The sequence below is a fragment of the Pantherophis guttatus genome, chromosome 8, assembly GCF_059756535.1.
Source record: "Pantherophis guttatus breed Tessera chromosome 8, ASM5975653v1, whole genome shotgun sequence".
In the NCBI taxonomy this organism is placed as follows: Eukaryota; Metazoa; Chordata; class Lepidosauria; order Squamata; family Colubridae; genus Pantherophis; species Pantherophis guttatus.
Genome location: NC_142070.1, coordinates 81,065,852 through 81,083,545, shown reverse-complemented (window position 1 = coordinate 81,083,545; position 17,694 = coordinate 81,065,852). Strand labels below are relative to the sequence as shown.

Genomic DNA, 17,694 nt, shown 5'->3' with positions numbered 1-17,694 from the left:
AAGAAAGAGGGAAGGAAGGAAGGAAAAAACAGGAAGGAAAAGTGAGGGAGGGAGCAAAAGAAAGAAGGAAAGGAAAGAAGGAAGGAGGGAGAGGGGTAGAAAGGGAAGGAAGGAAGGTAAAGGGAGGGAGAGAGCAAAAAATAGGAAAGAAGGGAGGGTGGAAAAAACAGGTAGGGAGGGAGGGGTAGAAAGGGAAGAAAGGGAGGTAAAGGGAGGGAGGGAGCAAAAGACGAGGTAAGAAAAAACAGGAAGGGAGGGAGGGAAGGGAGAGGGGAGGTAGACGGGGAAGGAAGGAAGGGAAAAGAGGGAGGGAGCAAAAGAAAGAAGGAAAAAAGGGAGGGAAGGCAGGAAGAACAGGAAAAAAGGAGGGAAGAGGGAAGTGAGAGGAAGCGGTAGAAAGGAAAGGAAGGAAGGAAAAAGGAAGAGAGCAAAAGAAGGAAAGAAAAGAGACAGAGGAAAGGAAGGAAGGAAAAAACAGGAAGGACAGGAGGGAGGGAGGCGTAGAGAGGGGAGGAAGGAAAAGGGAGGGAATGAGCGAAAGAAAAGTAGGGAAAAAAGGAAAGGAAGGATAAAACAGGAAGGGAGGGAAGGGTAGAAAGGGAAGGAGGGAAGGAAAAAGGAGGGAGGGAGCAAAAGACGGAGAAAAGGAGGGAGGGAGGGAAGTGGAAGGGAGGTGTAAACAAGAAAGGAAGGGAAAAGGAGGGAGGGAGGGATCAAACGAAAGAAGGAAGGAAGGAAAGAAAGAGAAGAGGAAGGAAGGAAGGCAACGGAGTGAGCTGGCCCCCTTACGTTGTAAGGCCGTCATTCATGCTAAAAGTTACCCAACGAAGGATTCACTGACATGGGGATCATTTTTGTATATCTCGTTTTTTCTACATGTTTCACTTTTCTTCTTTGTCCTGTAACTGCTATTCTCGTAGCAAATCCTTCCTAAAAGTTATTGCATGACATTCTTGATTGAATTATCTTTCCGTTGATATATCATTTTATGGTACTACTCCCCCCCAAAAAAGTGATTAGTTTGTTTTAGAAAATACACAATTTCCACAATTTTGGCCACTCGGCTCCCTAACGAAGCAGAGGAAAGTGAGGAGACATGGCTGCCTTTTTCGTTCTCTCTTTTCTTTCTCTCTTTTCTTTCTCTCTTTTCTTTCTCTCTTGGGATAACTCAGTCAATACGCCAGCCCATGGGTTTGTAGGATAGGCAGTCCTGGACTTACAACGGTTTTCTTCGTTTAGTGACCGTTCAGAGTTACATCGGCCCTGAAAAAAAGTGAGTTACGACCGTTTTTCAAACTTCCAACCATTGCAGCATCCCCGCAGTCACGTGATCAAAACTCAGATGTTTGATGACTGACTCGTATTTATGACAGTCGTAGTGGTCCTGGGGGAGATGTTACATGATCCGCTTTGGCGACCTAACCAGCAAAGTCCGCGGGGGAAGCCAGAGTCGCTTCAGGACCGTCTGGCAAACTGAACGACATCAGTGATTCGCTTAACGATGGTGGCAAGAAAAGTCGTAAAATGAGACAAAACTCACACAAACGACCTCCCTTAGTGACAGAAATGTTGGGGTCCGCTACGTTCGTAAGTTGAGTCAAGGGGGGGAAGCCAGGTTCACCTCCCAACTGGGTGACTAACTGGCCAGCTGTCGTGATTCACTTACCAACGGCAGCAGGGAAGTTCGTAAAAAGGGGCAAAACTCAGTTAGCAAAGACAAATTCAAACACCGAAGGCAAATTCCTTGTGTGTCCAATCACACTCGGCCAATAAAGAATTCTATTATCTATTTTTCCAAAGTCTCAACCTCTTTTTTTTTTGGATGTTCTTTTTTTCCTTTAGGACAAGTGAAGATTCGGATTCGATAGCCCGCAAAAATGTAATTCTGGAGAGGTTTTCTGGCCCGACCAAATCCCAGCATGTACAGACCAGGAGAGAAGCCGAAACGGCGGCTGCGCGCTCACAGCTCCAGCATCCGAAATGTCGAAATTGCCCGAGGGAGAGCGGGATATGGTTTTACTCTTTCTGGCCAAGCTCCCTGCGTGCTGAATTCTGTTTTAAAAGGAAGCCCTGCAGATTACGTGGGGCTGAAGGCAGGGGATAAAATCTTTGCCATCAACGAAATTAACGTGAAATGGGCCTCCCACGAAGACGTAGTGAAGCTGATCGGCAAATGCTCTGGGGTTTTGCACATGGTCATCGCCGAAGGCTACGGTCACGCGGAAGCTGGTTCTAGCGAGGACGAAGATGGTCTTCATGACGGGAAGGGGTGGCCAAAGACCAAGCTTGACCTGAAAGGCCCGGGGATAAACCGGGCGGTGAAAGTGGTCGAGGAAATGCAATCCGGTGAAATTTTCAACATGATCTTCGAAAATGCCAATATTTCTGCTGGCGATACGCAGGCACCAAAACCAAAAGAAAGGTCCGTTCACGAGGGGGCCAAGTTGGAAATAGAACCTCCTCCCGAGAGCGATCAACCCCTCGCACCGTACAACGAGGAGCGGCCCCAGGTCTTGAATCACGACTCGGTTTTTCAAGGTGGACCAGAGGACCCGGAATGCTGCGGAATCGACGCGAGCATTTTAAACGTTGCCATGGTGGTGGGCTACCTGGGATCGATCGAACTTCCTTCTTCCAGCTCAAATCTGGAGTACGACAGCTTGCAGGCCATCCGCGGCTGCATACGCCGCCTTCGGGCCGAGCAAAGGATCCATTCGTTGGTGGCCATGCAGATCATGCACGACGCCATTCAGCTGCGCACAAACCCGGCCGTCGTGATTGCCACCTACCCGGCCGAGAAACTGGCCTTCAGCGCACTCTGTCCCGATGACAAAAGGTTTTTTGGACTGGTTACCATGCAGAGCGTTGAGGAGGCGAGCTTAGCTCCGGAGGACGAAGCGGTCTTGAGGACATCCTGTCACGTCTTTATGGTGGATCCGGAACTCTTCAGTCATAAAATTCATCAGGGTATCGCCCGACGGTTCGGATTGGAATGCACAGCCGATCCGGACACCGACGGTTGCCTCGAGTTCCCCTTGTCGTCTCTCCCGGTCCTTCAGTTCGTCTCCGTCCTGTACAGGGACATGGGGGATTTCATCGAGGGGGTGAGGGCCAGGGCCTTCCTGGATGGAGAAGCGGATGCCCAGCGGAACAACAGCATGAGCAGCAACAGCGACAGCGGGATCGGAAACGTCAACCAGGAGGAAAAAAGTCGGGTTTTAGTCGTTGATTTGGGAAGCAACTCCAACAAACACACTCTTGGCAATCTACAGGGCAGTCCAATAAACAGAGCTCAAAATACCCACTGGAGTTTTGGTCCCGAACAAGAAAACGTCGGATTGGGGCCCGCATTCCAGAATGACAAATCTCAAAACCTAAGTAAATTTCTGGCGTCTTCGGCTCACGTTGACGTTCCGGGCGCTTTGTCTAAAACCTCAGGGCCCCCGGGTCAGAAGAACCTGGGGGACCATCAGAGGTGGTTGCCCGCTCACGTCCTGAAGGACTGGCAGCACGGATGCCTGAGCGACCAAGAGTCGTACACGGATTCTACCGACGGCTGGTCAAGCGTCAACTGCGGGACGCTTCCGCCTCCCATGAGTAAAATCCCGGCGGACAGATACAAGGTCAGCGGCAGCTTTGGTCAGCCTCATCTCCTGTCCCCAAAGAAAGAAGTGGCGGAGACAGAATTTCAGAGGGAGGATCGCTTGGATTCTCGACACGGCTTCAGATCACCCAAAGAAGACAGGAAGGTACGTCTCTTCTTGAAATACGCGTAGTCCTTGACTTACAGACAGTGCATTTAGTGTCTGTTCTCTAACACAAATGTGCTTTTTCTATTTCCTGCAATAAGGGAATGTATGTGTGTGTGTGTTAATAATGCAGGTAGGCCTGCATTACAATAGTTCATTTAGTGTCTGCTCAATAACACGAAAGTGATTTACTTTATTTCCTGCAATAGTAGACTCTTTTTATATACCGTATTTTTCAGACTATAAGGCGCACCTACATTTAGAAGGGGATAACAACAACAAAAAAGTTTTTGGTCTCCATGCACCCCATATGCGGGCCTTTTTTTCAGGCCCGTTTTCAGGGCTCTTTTCAGCCCGTTTTCAAAGCTATTTTTGGCCTGTTTTGAGGCTTTTCCAGCCCATTTTCAAGGCTTTTTTCAGCCCGTTTTCGAGGCTTTTTTCAGCCCATTTTCAAGGCCTTTGTTGACCCATTTTTTTGGCTCTTTGGCCCGTTTTGAGGCTTTTTTCAGCCCATTTTTGAGGCTTTTTATGGCCTGTGTTTGAGGCTTTTTTGGCCTGTTTTTGAGGCTTTTTTGGCCTGTTTTGAGGCTTTTTGGGCCCCTTTTTGAGGCTTTTTATGGCTTATTTCTGAGGCTTTTTGGCCCCTTTTTGAGGCTTTTTGGGGCCTGTTTTTGAAGCTTTTTTTGGCCCATTTTTGAGGCTTTTTGACCCATTTTCGAGGCTTTTTGGCCCGTTTCGTGGGCAGGGCTTTGCCAATATTTGGTCTATAAGATGGGCAGACATTTTCACCCTCTTTTGGGAGACAAAAAAGTGCATCTTCTAATCTGAAAAATTCATACATATACATACACACACACTCACACATATTGCTTAGAAAGGGTGTAAAGCACTGTGAAGTAGTATATAAATCTAAATGCTACCGCTATTGTCCGTCCGTCCTTCCTTCCTTCCTTCCCTCCTTCCTTCCTTCCTTCTTCCTTTTATCTACTTTCAGCTATACAATTTGGGATGAACATCCTTTGAATGGTGTGAGAGTAGGAATGGATTTCCATAGGGAAAATTGCAGACGACAGGAACCATTTACACTAGTCAGGTGACCCTGAGGACACAGACAAGCCTCCATGTGGCCTCAATAATGGAAGTAATGTGAATGATGTAGGAATAGTACAGGGTCAGCTATATGAACACTGAAGGGCCCTCTTTATTCACATTATTATAAAAAAGAAATGTGCTTGTTTAGAGATTACACTAAGTCAGCTAAATTCCATTCTTGGTAATATATATCTTCTGAGGGGCCTAGCTGTCAAGGATGCAAGGACATCCATATGAAACAAAAGTTACTTATTATCCAAAGCAGCCATGAATCTACACATCAGCGATCACAGAATTGAGGAAGGTTGTTTAGCTAAGATAATCTTATGAACTAGAAAATAATGTAGGAATTTAGTAATTTAGAAAGTATCAATTATCATGTGACAAATGTATGTTAACCGTATATGGGAAACTGCTGTGCTCACAAAATCCTTTATGTCTTGGATATGTATAAAAGCAGTTGTATCAGAGCTCTTCTTGGTTCAGAATTGCAGATACAAAATCTGATTCTGAAACTGCGCAATAAACTGTCTCTGGCTGACCCAGGAATGTTGTTTGGTCTCATCATTCCATAACAGAAGGAATATCAATCCTTCCATTCCCCACCATCCAGTCAGAGCTGGAAAAGCTTCTTGGATGAGAAGCGAAACACCTTCAAAAGAAAAAACAAGAAAGTCCAGTTGCCTCTTGGAAAAAAAAAACAACACTTTTGGGACAATTTGTTCCTTACCAAATGTACAGGCCTAAATCTGGATCCACCCCAATGGCGTGCTCAGAGTTGCAGAGTGGAGGCGGCATAATGGCGAGCGTGAACTTTCTGCCGGGACGTCGGAGGGCTGCTATTTCAAGCGTTTTACCATTTCAGAAAATGTGTTTTCCCCCCCGTCTCTCTCTCAAATTCACAGCACCCCGTAATAAGGACGTTTTTAGATTCTATTGTTTAAAAATAGAACGCAACCCTGCAATTAAGAAAATTTACATTGCTGGTGTAATCCAACGCTAAACAAATCCCAGCTGCCGCTAATTTTGCTCGACAAAGAACTTGAAACCTTGCAAATGGAAACAAAGATCGGCCAATATAATTACACAACAAAAAAGAACTTGATGTAGGGTTATGCAGTTGTGTTAGCGTTGTTCGTGCATCAGCAAGTATCTCTGGACTACCGTATTTTTTGGACTATAAGACGTCCTTTTTTGTCTCCAAAAAGGGGGTGAAAATGTCTGTGCGTTTTATAGACCGAATATTGCCGAATCCCCGCCTACCCGCCGGCCATTTCTTGGCCTCTGTACGCCCCATATTCAGGCCTTTTTCGACCTTTTTCAGGTCTTTTTTTGGCCCGTTTTGGGGGCTTTTTTGGCCCGTTTTGGGGGCTTTTTTGGCCCATTTTTGAGGCTTTTCGGGCCGTTTTCAAGGCTTTTTGGGGCCTGTTTTGGGGGCTTTTTTCGACCCGTATTTGAGGATTTTTTCGGCCCCTTTTCAAGGATTTTTTTGGACTGTTTTCAAGGATTTTTCCGGACTGTTTTCCAAGGCTTTTTTCTGCCCATTTTCAAGGCTTTCTTTGGCCTGTTTTGGGGGCTTTTTTTGGTCCATTTTTGAGGCTTTTTTCGGCCTGTTTTCAAGGCTTTTTTCAGCCCGTTCAAAAAAGGCTGGAAAAGGCCCGAAAAGAGGGAGACCAAAAATCTTTTTTTGTTGCTTTCCTCTTCTAAATTTAGAAGAGGAAATCTTATAGTCTTATAGTCTTACAGTTTTCGGACATCTTATAGTCCGAAAAATATAGTATTTCATCAAATATCAGCTCCTCCTAATGACTTGGAATGAGGGATCTCTTGAGGTGAACGTGAGTGCAAGAAACGATTATTTTATCGAGTGCCTACCAAGTGCTAGAGCTAATCATCATCATCTTCTTTTAACGACCCCATAATCCCTTGCGGGGGGGTGGAGTCTGGGCAACTGAACGGAGCTAGCAGTGTGTTTTACTGGCCGGATGCCCTTCCTGTCGCCAGTACGGAGTTTTGTTCAGCAGATATATTCTCATTGTGGCCAGAGAGAGAAATATCTGCCTCTACTAGGATCGAACTCACAGCCTCCTGATTGTGAGGCGAGAGCTCCACCTCTAGGCCACCGCACCGCTCCAAGTGCTAGAGCTAATATTCTTCCAAAATAAATAGCCGAAAGTGATCCATCAATCACTGGACAACACAGGTAGTCCTCGACATACAACCACAGGAGCAAGCCCAACATTTCTGTTGTTAAGCGAGACGTTTGCGAGGTGCTTTTTCAGGAGGCAACTGGACTTTCTTGTTTTCTCTGAAGACATTTCACTTCTCATCCAAGAAGCTTCTTCAGCTCAGACAGGATAGTGGGGAATGGAAGGATTTATTGCAGTGTTTCCCAACCTTGGAAGCTTGAAGATGGGTGGACTTTAACTCCCAGAATCCCCCACCCAGCGCTGCTTGTGAGAAGGTCGCAAAAAAGGGAATCACATGATCCCGGGATACTGCAACGGTCGTAAGTATGAGCCAGTTTGCCAAGCATCTAAATTTTGATCCCATGATCATGGGGCAGCTGCGAAGGTCGCAAGTGTGAAAAACGGTCACACAGCGAGTCCCTTTTTTTCCAGGGCCGTTGCAACTTTGAACGGTCAGTAAATGGACTGTTGTAAGTCAAGGACTGTCTGTCCAAACTTATGATCCTGAAGTCATCCCATTGAAGAGGAGAGCATGTCCTCCTTGTTTTCGATGGACGTTACAACACGGCAGAAGATGGAGGCATCAAATAGGGCCACTTTAATGCCCCCTGACACCACACATCATCTGAGTTGCTTCGATGCGCTCAGAAGCATCAAGGATGGAGGCTACCAAGTATTATCCTGAAGGTCATCTTGACCTACCTTTGGCTGTCTTGCCTGGGGCTCATGGGAGTTGGAGTCCAAAACTCAGCAAACTACATGGTAGAATGACAGTAGTGGCCAAAATTGTGGAAACCTTTTGGGAAAAGTGTATTTTCTAAAACTAACTAATAACACCATTTTTGGGGGGGGGGGAGTAGTACCATAAAATTAAAAGGGGCGCGGTGACTCAGCAGCTAAGATGCTGAGCTTGTCGATCGAAAGGTCGGCAGTTCAGCGGTTCAAATCCCTCGTGCCGTGTAACGGGGTGAGCTCCCGTGACTTGTCCCAGCTTCTGCCAACCTAGCAGTTCGAAAGCAGGTAAAAAATGGAAGTAGAAAAATAGGGACCACCTTTGGTGGGAAGGGAACAGCGTTCTGTGCGCCTTTGGCGTTGAGTCACGCCAGCCACATGACCACGGAGACGTCTTCGGACAGCGCTGGCTCTTCGGCTTTGAAACGGAGATGAGCATTGCCCCCTAGAGTCGGGAACGACTAGCACATATGTGCGAGGGGAACCTTTACCTTTATCTTTACCATAAAATTATATATCAATGGAAAGTTAATTTAATCAAGAATGTATTGCAATAACTTTTATGAAGGATTTGCTATTAGAATAGCTGTTACGGTATAAAGAAGAAAAGTGAAACACGTAGAAAAAAAAAAGAGATATACAAAAATTATCATCGTGTCAGTTAATACTTCGTTGGGTAACCTTTAGCATAAATGACGGCCTTACAACGTCTTCCCATGGAGGGAACCAAGTCTTTGAGTTCTGTAGCTGTTCTAATGTGAAACCAAGATGGAATGATGGCTTCTATTAACTGGGTTTTATTGCTGGGTCGCTTCTGACTAACCAGTTTCTTTAGTCGGCTCCATAGATTTTCCATTGGGATAAGAAGGTCTGGGCTATTCCCAGGCCATTCCAGGAGTGGAATAGGATTCTCTTGAAACTCTAAAAAAAAAAAAAAAAGTGGTGTTATTAGCCATCAAACCTCAAAAATACACTTTTCCCAAAAGGGTTTCCACAATTTTAGCCACTGCTGTAGCATGCAAAAGTTAATGCTCGGTGGGTCATGAAACATCTGCAGCTCAGAGGGCATCAAGGACCCCACAGTTCAACCCTGAGGTACGAATATTCTCTTCTGTCGCTCCCAGTTAACATCCAAACCGTTGAAATTCCACCCACCGCCTTACCACGGTTTATTTAGTGACCGTTCAAAGTTACAAACGGCACAGAAAAAAACATTTTCCACAATTACGGCCTTTGCAGTATTCCCATGATCATGAAGCTTGGCAACTGGCTCATATCTAGGACCGTCGCTGGGTTCCCAAGATCACGTGGATCTCCTTTTGCGACCTTCTGACTAGCGAAGTCAATAGGGAAACCAGGTTTGCTTAACATCCGGGTTACTAATTTATCAACTGCCGTCAGTGGGATTCAACCGGTTCGGGCCAATTCGGGTGAACCCGATAGTTAAACTGCCCCTTCCAGGAGTCCCCATGTGCTGCATTTTGGCTCCCAGGTAAGTGCAGGGAGGCCTCCTAGGCCCAAAACAGGGTGTGAGGTGGAGGCACGGCTCCCCTGCGGCCCATTTTCACTCCCAGGAGGCTGCAGGGAGGCCTACTAGGCCCAAAACGGGCTGTGGGGGGGGCAGCACGTCTCCCCCCCACAGCCTGTTTCTGCTCCCAGGGGGGTGCAGGAGGCCAAATGCTGCCTGTCACACCCCCTGGCCACGCCCGCTATGGCCACGCCCACCTAAACGATCATTAGGGCAGAGAACCAGTTGTTAAATTATTTGAATCCTACCATTGATCCGCAGTGATTCACTTAGCAACAAGAAAGGTCGTAAAATCGGGGAAAACTGGCTTTAACGAATGCTTCTGGTGCCCCCAACACTTTTGTCTTTCTTCTCCTGTGTGCGTCGGGAACGGGTTTTAAAATAACGCTTCATAAAAATCTGCTTTCAAGGAAGTACCAGGGGAAACAGATCACGAAGAACGCAGGCGGAAACCTACATTCAATGTCTTGTTTTTGTGGCTGATTTAGGGCGCAAAATTCGGACCCGCTTTCGGATTGGTTCAACTCTTCCATCACTCCTCTTCGGCTCGGCGATCGTTTGGGCGCTCCAAGAGATTCAGCGTTACCCGCTCGCTCGAGGATCTTGAGGTAACTTTCATGATTTCGGAGCGAAAGTGGTCCGTGCACAGTTCATTTTGATGCAGGAAAATTAAGCACAAATGTACTTCTGGATACTCTGCCTTGAAGTCACTTTACGCTTCCTCGTTTTTGGGTCTTGCCTTCTGCTTTTCTTAGCAACGTTTAGTACTCGTAACTGCAAAGATTTTCATACAGAGAGGTTGGTTGGTTGATTTAAACTTTGGGGATGGTTGTGCGATTACTGAGTGGTGTAGTGGCCTAGAGGTGGAGCTTTCGTCTGACAATCAGGAGGCTGTGAGTTCAATCCTAGGTAGAGGCAGATATTTCTCTCTCTGGGCACGACGAGAATATATTTGCTGAATGTAACTCCTCATTGACAACAGGAAGGGCATCCGGTCAGTAAACACTCGGCTCCATTCAATTACTCAGACTCCACCCTGCAAGAGATTATGGGATCATTAAAAGATGACGATGGTGGTTGTTGTATGATCACTGAGGGCATAATAAAGCTTTGAAGTCCCTTCCTTCACATAGGATAGCTCCTGAGGTAGCCTAGCATCGGTTGTGCCAATGCATAACCCCACACCTGTGGCCCTGGACCAGAGGTAGCTGCCGTAGCCCAGACGCTGGCCCCCTATACTTCTAGACCAAGGGTATCCAACCTTGGCAAGTTTAAGACTTCTGATTCTTCTGATTATGATTTAAGACTTCTCGTTATGATTTCTTGATGAACGTATCTCTTCTTTTTCTTTTCTTTTCTTTTCAAGACCTCGGTGCCTTCCGCCGTGCCCTTAAAACTTTCTTTTTCCAGCAAGCCGGGCTGGCTTAACATAACATTTTTTTCAAAACATTTTTAACTGGTTTGTCATTTTAAATTGGGGCCAAATTAATATATATCCTTTTAATTGTTTTTAATGTTTGTATTGTATGTTTTTAGCTGGCTGTACACCGCCCTGAGTCCCTCGGGAGAAGGTGCGGTATATAAAATTCGAAATAAAATAAATTAAAAAAAAATAAATAAAATGTACACCGAGAGCGTAGGCACCAAGACAAATTCCTTGTGTGTCCAATCACACTTGGCCAATAATGAATTCTATTCTATTCAGCCAACACAGTCCTAGGCTGCATTAACAGAGGGATAGAATCAAGATCACGTGAAGTGTTAATACCACTTGATAATGCCTTGGTAAGGCCACACTTGGAATCCTGCATCCAGTTTTGGTCCCCACAATGTTAAAAAAAGATGTTGAGACTCTAGAAAGAGTGCAGAGAAGAGCAACAAAGAGGATTAGGGGACTGGAGGCTCAAACACATGCAACGAACGGTTGTTAGAATTGGGTATGTCTAGTTTTAATGAAAAGAAGGAGTAGGGGTGACATGATAGCAGTGTTTCGATATCTCAGGGGCTTCCCCCAAAGAAGAGGAAGTCAAGCTATTCTCCAAAGCACCAGAAGGCAGGACAAGAAGCAACGGATGGAAACTCATCAAGGAGAGAAGCAACTTAGAACTAAGGAGGAATTTCCTGACAGTGAGAACAATTCATCAGTGCCTCCAGAAGTTGTGGATGCTCCAACACTGGAAGTTTTTAAGAAGAGACTGGACAACCATTTGTCTGAAGTGTTGTAGGTTTTCCTGCCTAAGCAGGGGGTTGGACTAGAAGACCTCCAAGGTCCCTTCCAACTCTGTTATTCTGTTCAGTTCCGTTCTGTACTTAAGAGCAGATAGTCCTGACTTTGAAGCTTTGCAGTGGATCTGGTCACATCCAGATGATCCTGGGATCGAGCCAAGAAGGCTTCCATCTGCTCCCTCATATTTTTCCGCATCTGGATCAACCTAATAACAGCAGCCATTTATTTATTTATTTGGCTTCTTCTTGCTGGATTCCGAGGAAACAATGCAGTGGAATATTAACTGCACAATGGGAGGTATTTTTACTGCAGGTGTCCTAAACCCCTGAAACATCTATATTTAAAAACAGATTTCAGAGCGTAAGCTGAAAAATAAATCCAGAACCAAGTTCCGATCAATCTTGGTTTGCTTCAGTCCATGGATAAGTGGGTGAGCCCTTTTGAGCAACAAAAAAGGTTAGAAGCAAAGATATTTTTCTGACATTTGTTAAGTGAGTGTTGGCCCCATTTTACCATCTCTCTAGACACCGTAGTTCACTGGTAAAGGTAAAGGTAAAGGTTCCCCTCGCACATATGTGCTAGTCGTTCCTGACTCTAGGGGGCAGTGCTCCTCTCCGTTTCAAAGCCAAAGAGCCAGAGCTGTCCGAAGACGTCTCCGTGGTCATGTGGCCGGCATGACTCAACGCCAAAGGTGCACAGAACGCTGTTACCTTCTCACCAAAGGTGGTCCCTATTTTTCTACTTGCATTTTTCACGTGCTTTCAAACTGCTCAGTTGGCAGAAGCTGGGACAGGTCACGGGAGCTCACTCCGGTTACGCGGCACTCGGGATTCGAACTGCTGAACTGCCGACCTTCCGATCGACAAGCTCAGCGTCTTAGCCAGTGAGCTCCCGCGTCCCTCCATTAATTAATTAATTAATTAGCTGGATGTGGTCGTTGAGTTAGAAAAATGGATGTAAAGTGAATCCCATCAATTTTTGCTCGTCAGTAGGTGGCCAAACGGGGATCGCACGACCCCGGGATGCTGCAACCGGGGCCATAATTACGAGGCCTGTTGCATTTGGATCGCGCGGACCGCGGGGGGATGTTGCGACGGTCGTAAGGGCGAAACGAGGTCATAAAAATCACTTTTCTCGGTGATGTCGTAACTTTGGACGGTCACTAAAGGGACCGTTGCATGTCGAGGACCGGCTGCTCTTTTAATTGGTTCTACGGAACGTTCTTTTCAAGCTTTCGACGCCCGCTGGTTTCAAACCAGAGGGTGTGGTACCCTCTTTTTTTTTTTTTTTTTGGTGGGAATCCTGTTCTGCAGGAGAGGAGAAGACCTCGTAAACTTTAACGGAGTGAAGAAATGAGCGAGCAGTCGATGGGAGCAAGCCGCAGATCCGACTGGCGTATGATTATAATCTTCTGCGAACATGCAGCTACATGCCAACAAGCAACAAGCTTTTACAGGATCGTTTGAATTCGGAGCTAAAGATTCAACTTGCCTAAAGGAAGACTTGAACTAAAAAAAAAAAACCCCACAAAAACCCCAAAACTCGGGGCGAAATCTCATACGGCTAATCCGCTCGTATGCTGTCTCGGTCGACGGCTCAATTGCTATGCAGGGATTGTCACAACAGGAATTTAAAAACCTTTGAGTTTGGGCTGCCGCTACTCCACATTGTAGCACAGGGGAAGAAGCCTACGTTGAACCTGGGTGGGTCCCCACTGGGTGGGGGGGATGGGAGAAAGGAGGGAAGGAAGGAAGGAAGGAAGGAAGGACATACACTTCACACTCCCAGTTGTGACTGCGAGGAAGGAGAAGGGGGAGCATGTCTCAGCGACCAGCCCGAAAATTTTACTTAAATGAAAGATAATTCCCTGCAGTCTCTCCGTTCATGGATAAAATTTGCAAATCCGGTCACGTAAGTTTTACTTTTCTAAAAAAAAAAAAACAAAGTGGGGGGGAGGATTAGTCAATATTGGGTTTTACGGGGGAAAAAATTCTTTCTGTCTTTATTCTGCAGATTGGTTATTTTTTTTTCCTATTGGTTATTTGACGATGTCAACGAACAATACAATCATTTCCTAGTATTTCTAACGCTAAATGGCGACTTTCCCGTGTAAGCTTCCCTAAGCCATTTAAAATATTTATTATTATTATTATTATTATTATTATTATTATTATTATTATTATTATTATTATTATTGCCTAGATGTTTTCTTAGCTCTTTTTTTTTGCCATTCAACCCTTTTTGTTGGCTCCCTTCAACATTTTAATCCTCTCGAGTGTTTCTTTGCTGTAGGTATTGTGTTTATGGAATCGAGCGGAAGAAAATATTTCAAAGGATCGGGGTGGGATATTGAAAAGATCGGGCAGATTGATAGCAGAAAGAAGGTTAAAACACTGGGATTGATTCTTTCTTAGGCTGTTTTTATCCTTGTTTGGGGGGGGGAAATGTTTTTGGAGGTGCCCTCTGGGCTGAGAAGGAAGCCACATAAAACTCAACAGGGCTTCCGTCTGCGTAGCCTTGTTATGGATTTTCCGCGGGGATCTCACCTGGTTTGTCAATTTAACATCCGATACCCAGACATTTATAGTTTTCCTCTCCAAATGTTTTAATCTCTGTTCGTTGTCTGACGTTAGCTATGGAGGCTACAGTAGTGGCCAAAATTGTGGAAACCTTTTAGGGGGAAAAGTGTATTTTCTAAAGCTAGCTAATAACACCACCTTTTTCTTTTTTTTTTTTGGAGTAGTACCATAAAATGATATATCAATGGAAAGATAATTTAATCAAGAATGTCATGCAATAACTTTTATGAAGGATTTGCTATTAGAATAGCAGTGAGAGTATAAAGAAGAAAAGGGAAACACGTAGAAAAAACGAGATATACAAAAATGATCACCAAAGAAAAAATGAGATATACAAAATTGATCACCCTGTCAGTGAATACTTCGTTGGGTAACCTTTAGCATGAATGACCGCCTTACAACGTCTTCCCATGGAGGGAACCAAGTCTTTGAGTTCTGCAGCTGTTCTAATGTGAAACCAAGATTGAATGATGGCTTCTATTAACTGGGTTTTATCGCAAGTTCTGACTAACAAGTTTCTTTAGTCGGCTCCGTAGATTTTCAATTGGGTGAAGGTCTGGGCTATTCCCAGGCCTTTCCATTCCAGCAGTGGAATAGGATTATCTTGAAACTCCCAAAAAAAGGGGTGCTATTAGACATCAAACCTCAAAAATACACTTTTCCCAAAAGGTTTCCACAATTTTGGCCACTACTATATGTATTTCTTCTTGGTAGGAATAGCTACTGGCAAGGAACGATTAGATAATGAGTTAAAAAGTGAACGAAACTTGATCTGATATTATAGTGAACAATCCTCAAATACAAGTAGTCCTTGAGTTACAACAGTTCGTTTAGCGACCATTCAAAGTTATGACAGCGCTGAAAAATATCACAGCTGTTTTTTTCACACTTACGACTGTTGTGGTATCCCCACGGTTCCCTGATCTGAATTCAAACTCTCGGCATCTGGTTCATAGTTACGACGGTCGTGGCATCCCAGCGGGGGTCCCACGATCCTCTTTTTTGCGACCCTTCCTGACGAGCAAAGCCGACTGGGAAAAAAAAACCCAGATTCATTGAAAAACTAACCGTTGTTACCGACTTTAACGTCGGCCGTGATTCGCCTGACGAGAGCGGCGAGGAAAGCCGCAAAACGGGGCTAAAACTCACTTGACCTGTGTTTCACTTAAGCGGCATAAATTTGGGGCGTCGCTGTGGTCGTAAGTCAAGGACCCCCTCCCCATGTAGCCAGCAAATTTCGTTCATGTACATCTGCCTGGAATTACGATCTCCATTCATATGAATGGGTGTGTAGATCAGAGGTCTCCATCTTTTGTTAACTTTAAACCTGGAGGACTACATCTCCCAGAATTCCCCTGGGTGTGGAATTCTGGGAGTTGAAGTCTGCCAGGCTTAAAGTTGCCCAGGTTGGAGACCCCTGGATTAGATGACAGACAGAGAAATTTCCAGCAGGGTCTTACACCGGGTGGGGAGGGGGCAGGTGGATTTTAAGAAAAGCTTGCCCTGGTGGCTCACCTCTGCCTCTCCACCCCCCCCCCACTCCCGGCCTGCAGTTGGGCTGAGGGACCCCATCTTCAATTTTTAGCTGCTTCAAGGATATTTTTGGGCTTTTATGCTTCTGAGTTGAATAAGCCCCCCTCCTCCCTACGAAAGTTACAAAAAATACTCTAATAGGGGGGGAAAAAAACAGGCCGAGCCGGATACACAGAGAGAGAGAGAGAGAGAGAGAAAGAAAGAAAGAGAGAGAGAGAGAGGGAGGGAGGGAGAGGGAGAGAGGTCAAGAAGGCAAAAATTGGGAGTGAAAAGTTAAAGTAACGCGTTGAAAGTTCGAAGAAGGGGGGGGGAATCAGCTAGTTTAAGTAGATTGGAGTCAGAGATGGGAAGGCTGACGGCTGCGTCACGCTGTCCTGAAAAAAAAAAAACGACAAAAAACAAACCATTTAGAATTCTTTGTGTGAATTAGACACACACAAGGAATTTGTCTCCATTGCATAAGCCCTTGGTGCACGTAAACACTATAAATCAGTGATGGTGAACCTTTTCGGCACCGAGCGCCCAAACCGGGATGCGCGAGTGTACGCACGAGCCAGAGTCCCGGAATCTCGAAGGCCACCTGGTCTTCGCGCACGCCAGAGTCCGGGAACTGGAAGACCAGCTGGCGGGTGCGCATGCGCGTACCCGAAACCAAAAGAGCAGCTGGCGATGGTGCACGTGCCCCCAGAGAGGGCTCTGTGTGCAACGTCTGGCACGCGTGCCGTAGCTTCGCCATCATAGCGATAAGTCATAAATCCTGATCATGGTCATCATAAAAACGCATTCATCGTATGTCATAAAGTACAACCCTTCATGATCGTCAGAGGATACGAAATAAGTAATCAACGTTGCTTATCAATGTTTATCCCCCTCCTTCCGACCCTTGGCAACCGGTTCCTATTTATGACGGTCGCAGGCGTCCTGGGGAAGTCACGTGATCGCACTTTTGCGACCACAGGGACGGATGCCTAACTTGACAAGTGCAAGGATTCCCTTAACGACAGGGTGAATGTCACTTCACCGGTGTTTCACTTAGCAACGTAAATCCGGGGGTCATAAACCGAGGTCATAAGTCGAGGACTGGATTTACTGCAATGCCTGAATTGTCCAATAAAAAATCAGATTGAAAGGCACCTGCTGATGGGACTCTCTTCCGAAGGGACTCTGCTCAGGGAATGGGGGGTGGGGGGGTGGGCTTAGAGTTCTCCCAGGGTGGGAAGTGAAGGGTCCTTCAAAAGCAAAAAAAATCCTTTTGGCCACCTGGATCTTCTGGAATAAGCTGCCCCTGAGAAATAAAAATATTATATAGGACAGTGATGGCTAACCTTTTTGCTATTGCGTGCCAAAAGCGGGTGTCATGCGTGCGTGACCCCCCCGCATGACCCCCGCTTTTGGCATGCAATGACCTGTGGGCCTGTTTTTCGCCCTCCCCAGGCTCCAGAGGCTTCCTTGGAGCCTGGGGAGGACGAAAACTGCCTTCCCCACCCACCTGGCGGCCACCCGGAGGCCGGAAACGGCTTGTTTCCCGACTCCCGATGGGACTGGAAGGCCCGAAAATCAGCTGGCCAGCGCACGCATGCGCGCTGGAGCTGAGCTAGGGCAATGCTCGCGTGGCCACAGATATGGCTCCGCGTGCCATCTGTGGCACGCGTGCCATAGGTTCGCCATCACGGATATAGGACATACTGTCTCCCGAAATCAACTTTATTTATTCAAAACTTTGTTTTCACTGGGAACATTTTGTTCTCAGTAACGGACCGAATCAAATCCAACCGAATGGGCTGATGATGGCTTGAAGGTTGGATCGAAGGGGTGGATAAAGAAATCTGGCGGAGAACTTTGCATTTTCCAGTTTTTGCATTCACGACTGATCATTTCTCTCTCTCTCTCTCTCTCTTCTTCCCTTCTCTCCCTGCAGTCTACAACTGTGTCTGATGGAGGTAAGCTAAACGCTTCTGTCTTTATGGAAAGAACTGATATTTTTTAGGCACTTTTGACAATGAGTGATACTAGCACTCATGATGTTCCCTAGTTGAAACATCTGCAAAAAACAAGCAAGCTCAGA

The 17,694-nt window shown here is 46.0% G+C and overlaps 1 protein-coding gene across 2 annotated transcripts in view; it reads left to right on the top strand.

The window, feature by feature from the left end:
* The window catches only part of RGS12 (regulator of G protein signaling 12), a 58,883-nt gene that overhangs the window by 4,381 nt on the left and 36,808 nt on the right, over positions 1-17,694 (top strand). For both annotated transcript variants that reach the window (XR_015729288.1, XM_087875541.1), the window contains exons 2-4: positions 1,843-3,749; positions 9,779-9,898; positions 17,548-17,569. Coding sequence is in view for 1 of the 2 variants with exons in the window: in XM_087875541.1 (XP_087731667.1) it covers positions 1,920-3,749; positions 9,779-9,898; positions 17,548-17,569 (1,972 nt within the window). In the remaining variant the exon portion in view is untranslated. The remainder of the gene's footprint in view (positions 1-1,842; positions 3,750-9,778; positions 9,899-17,547; positions 17,570-17,694) is intronic.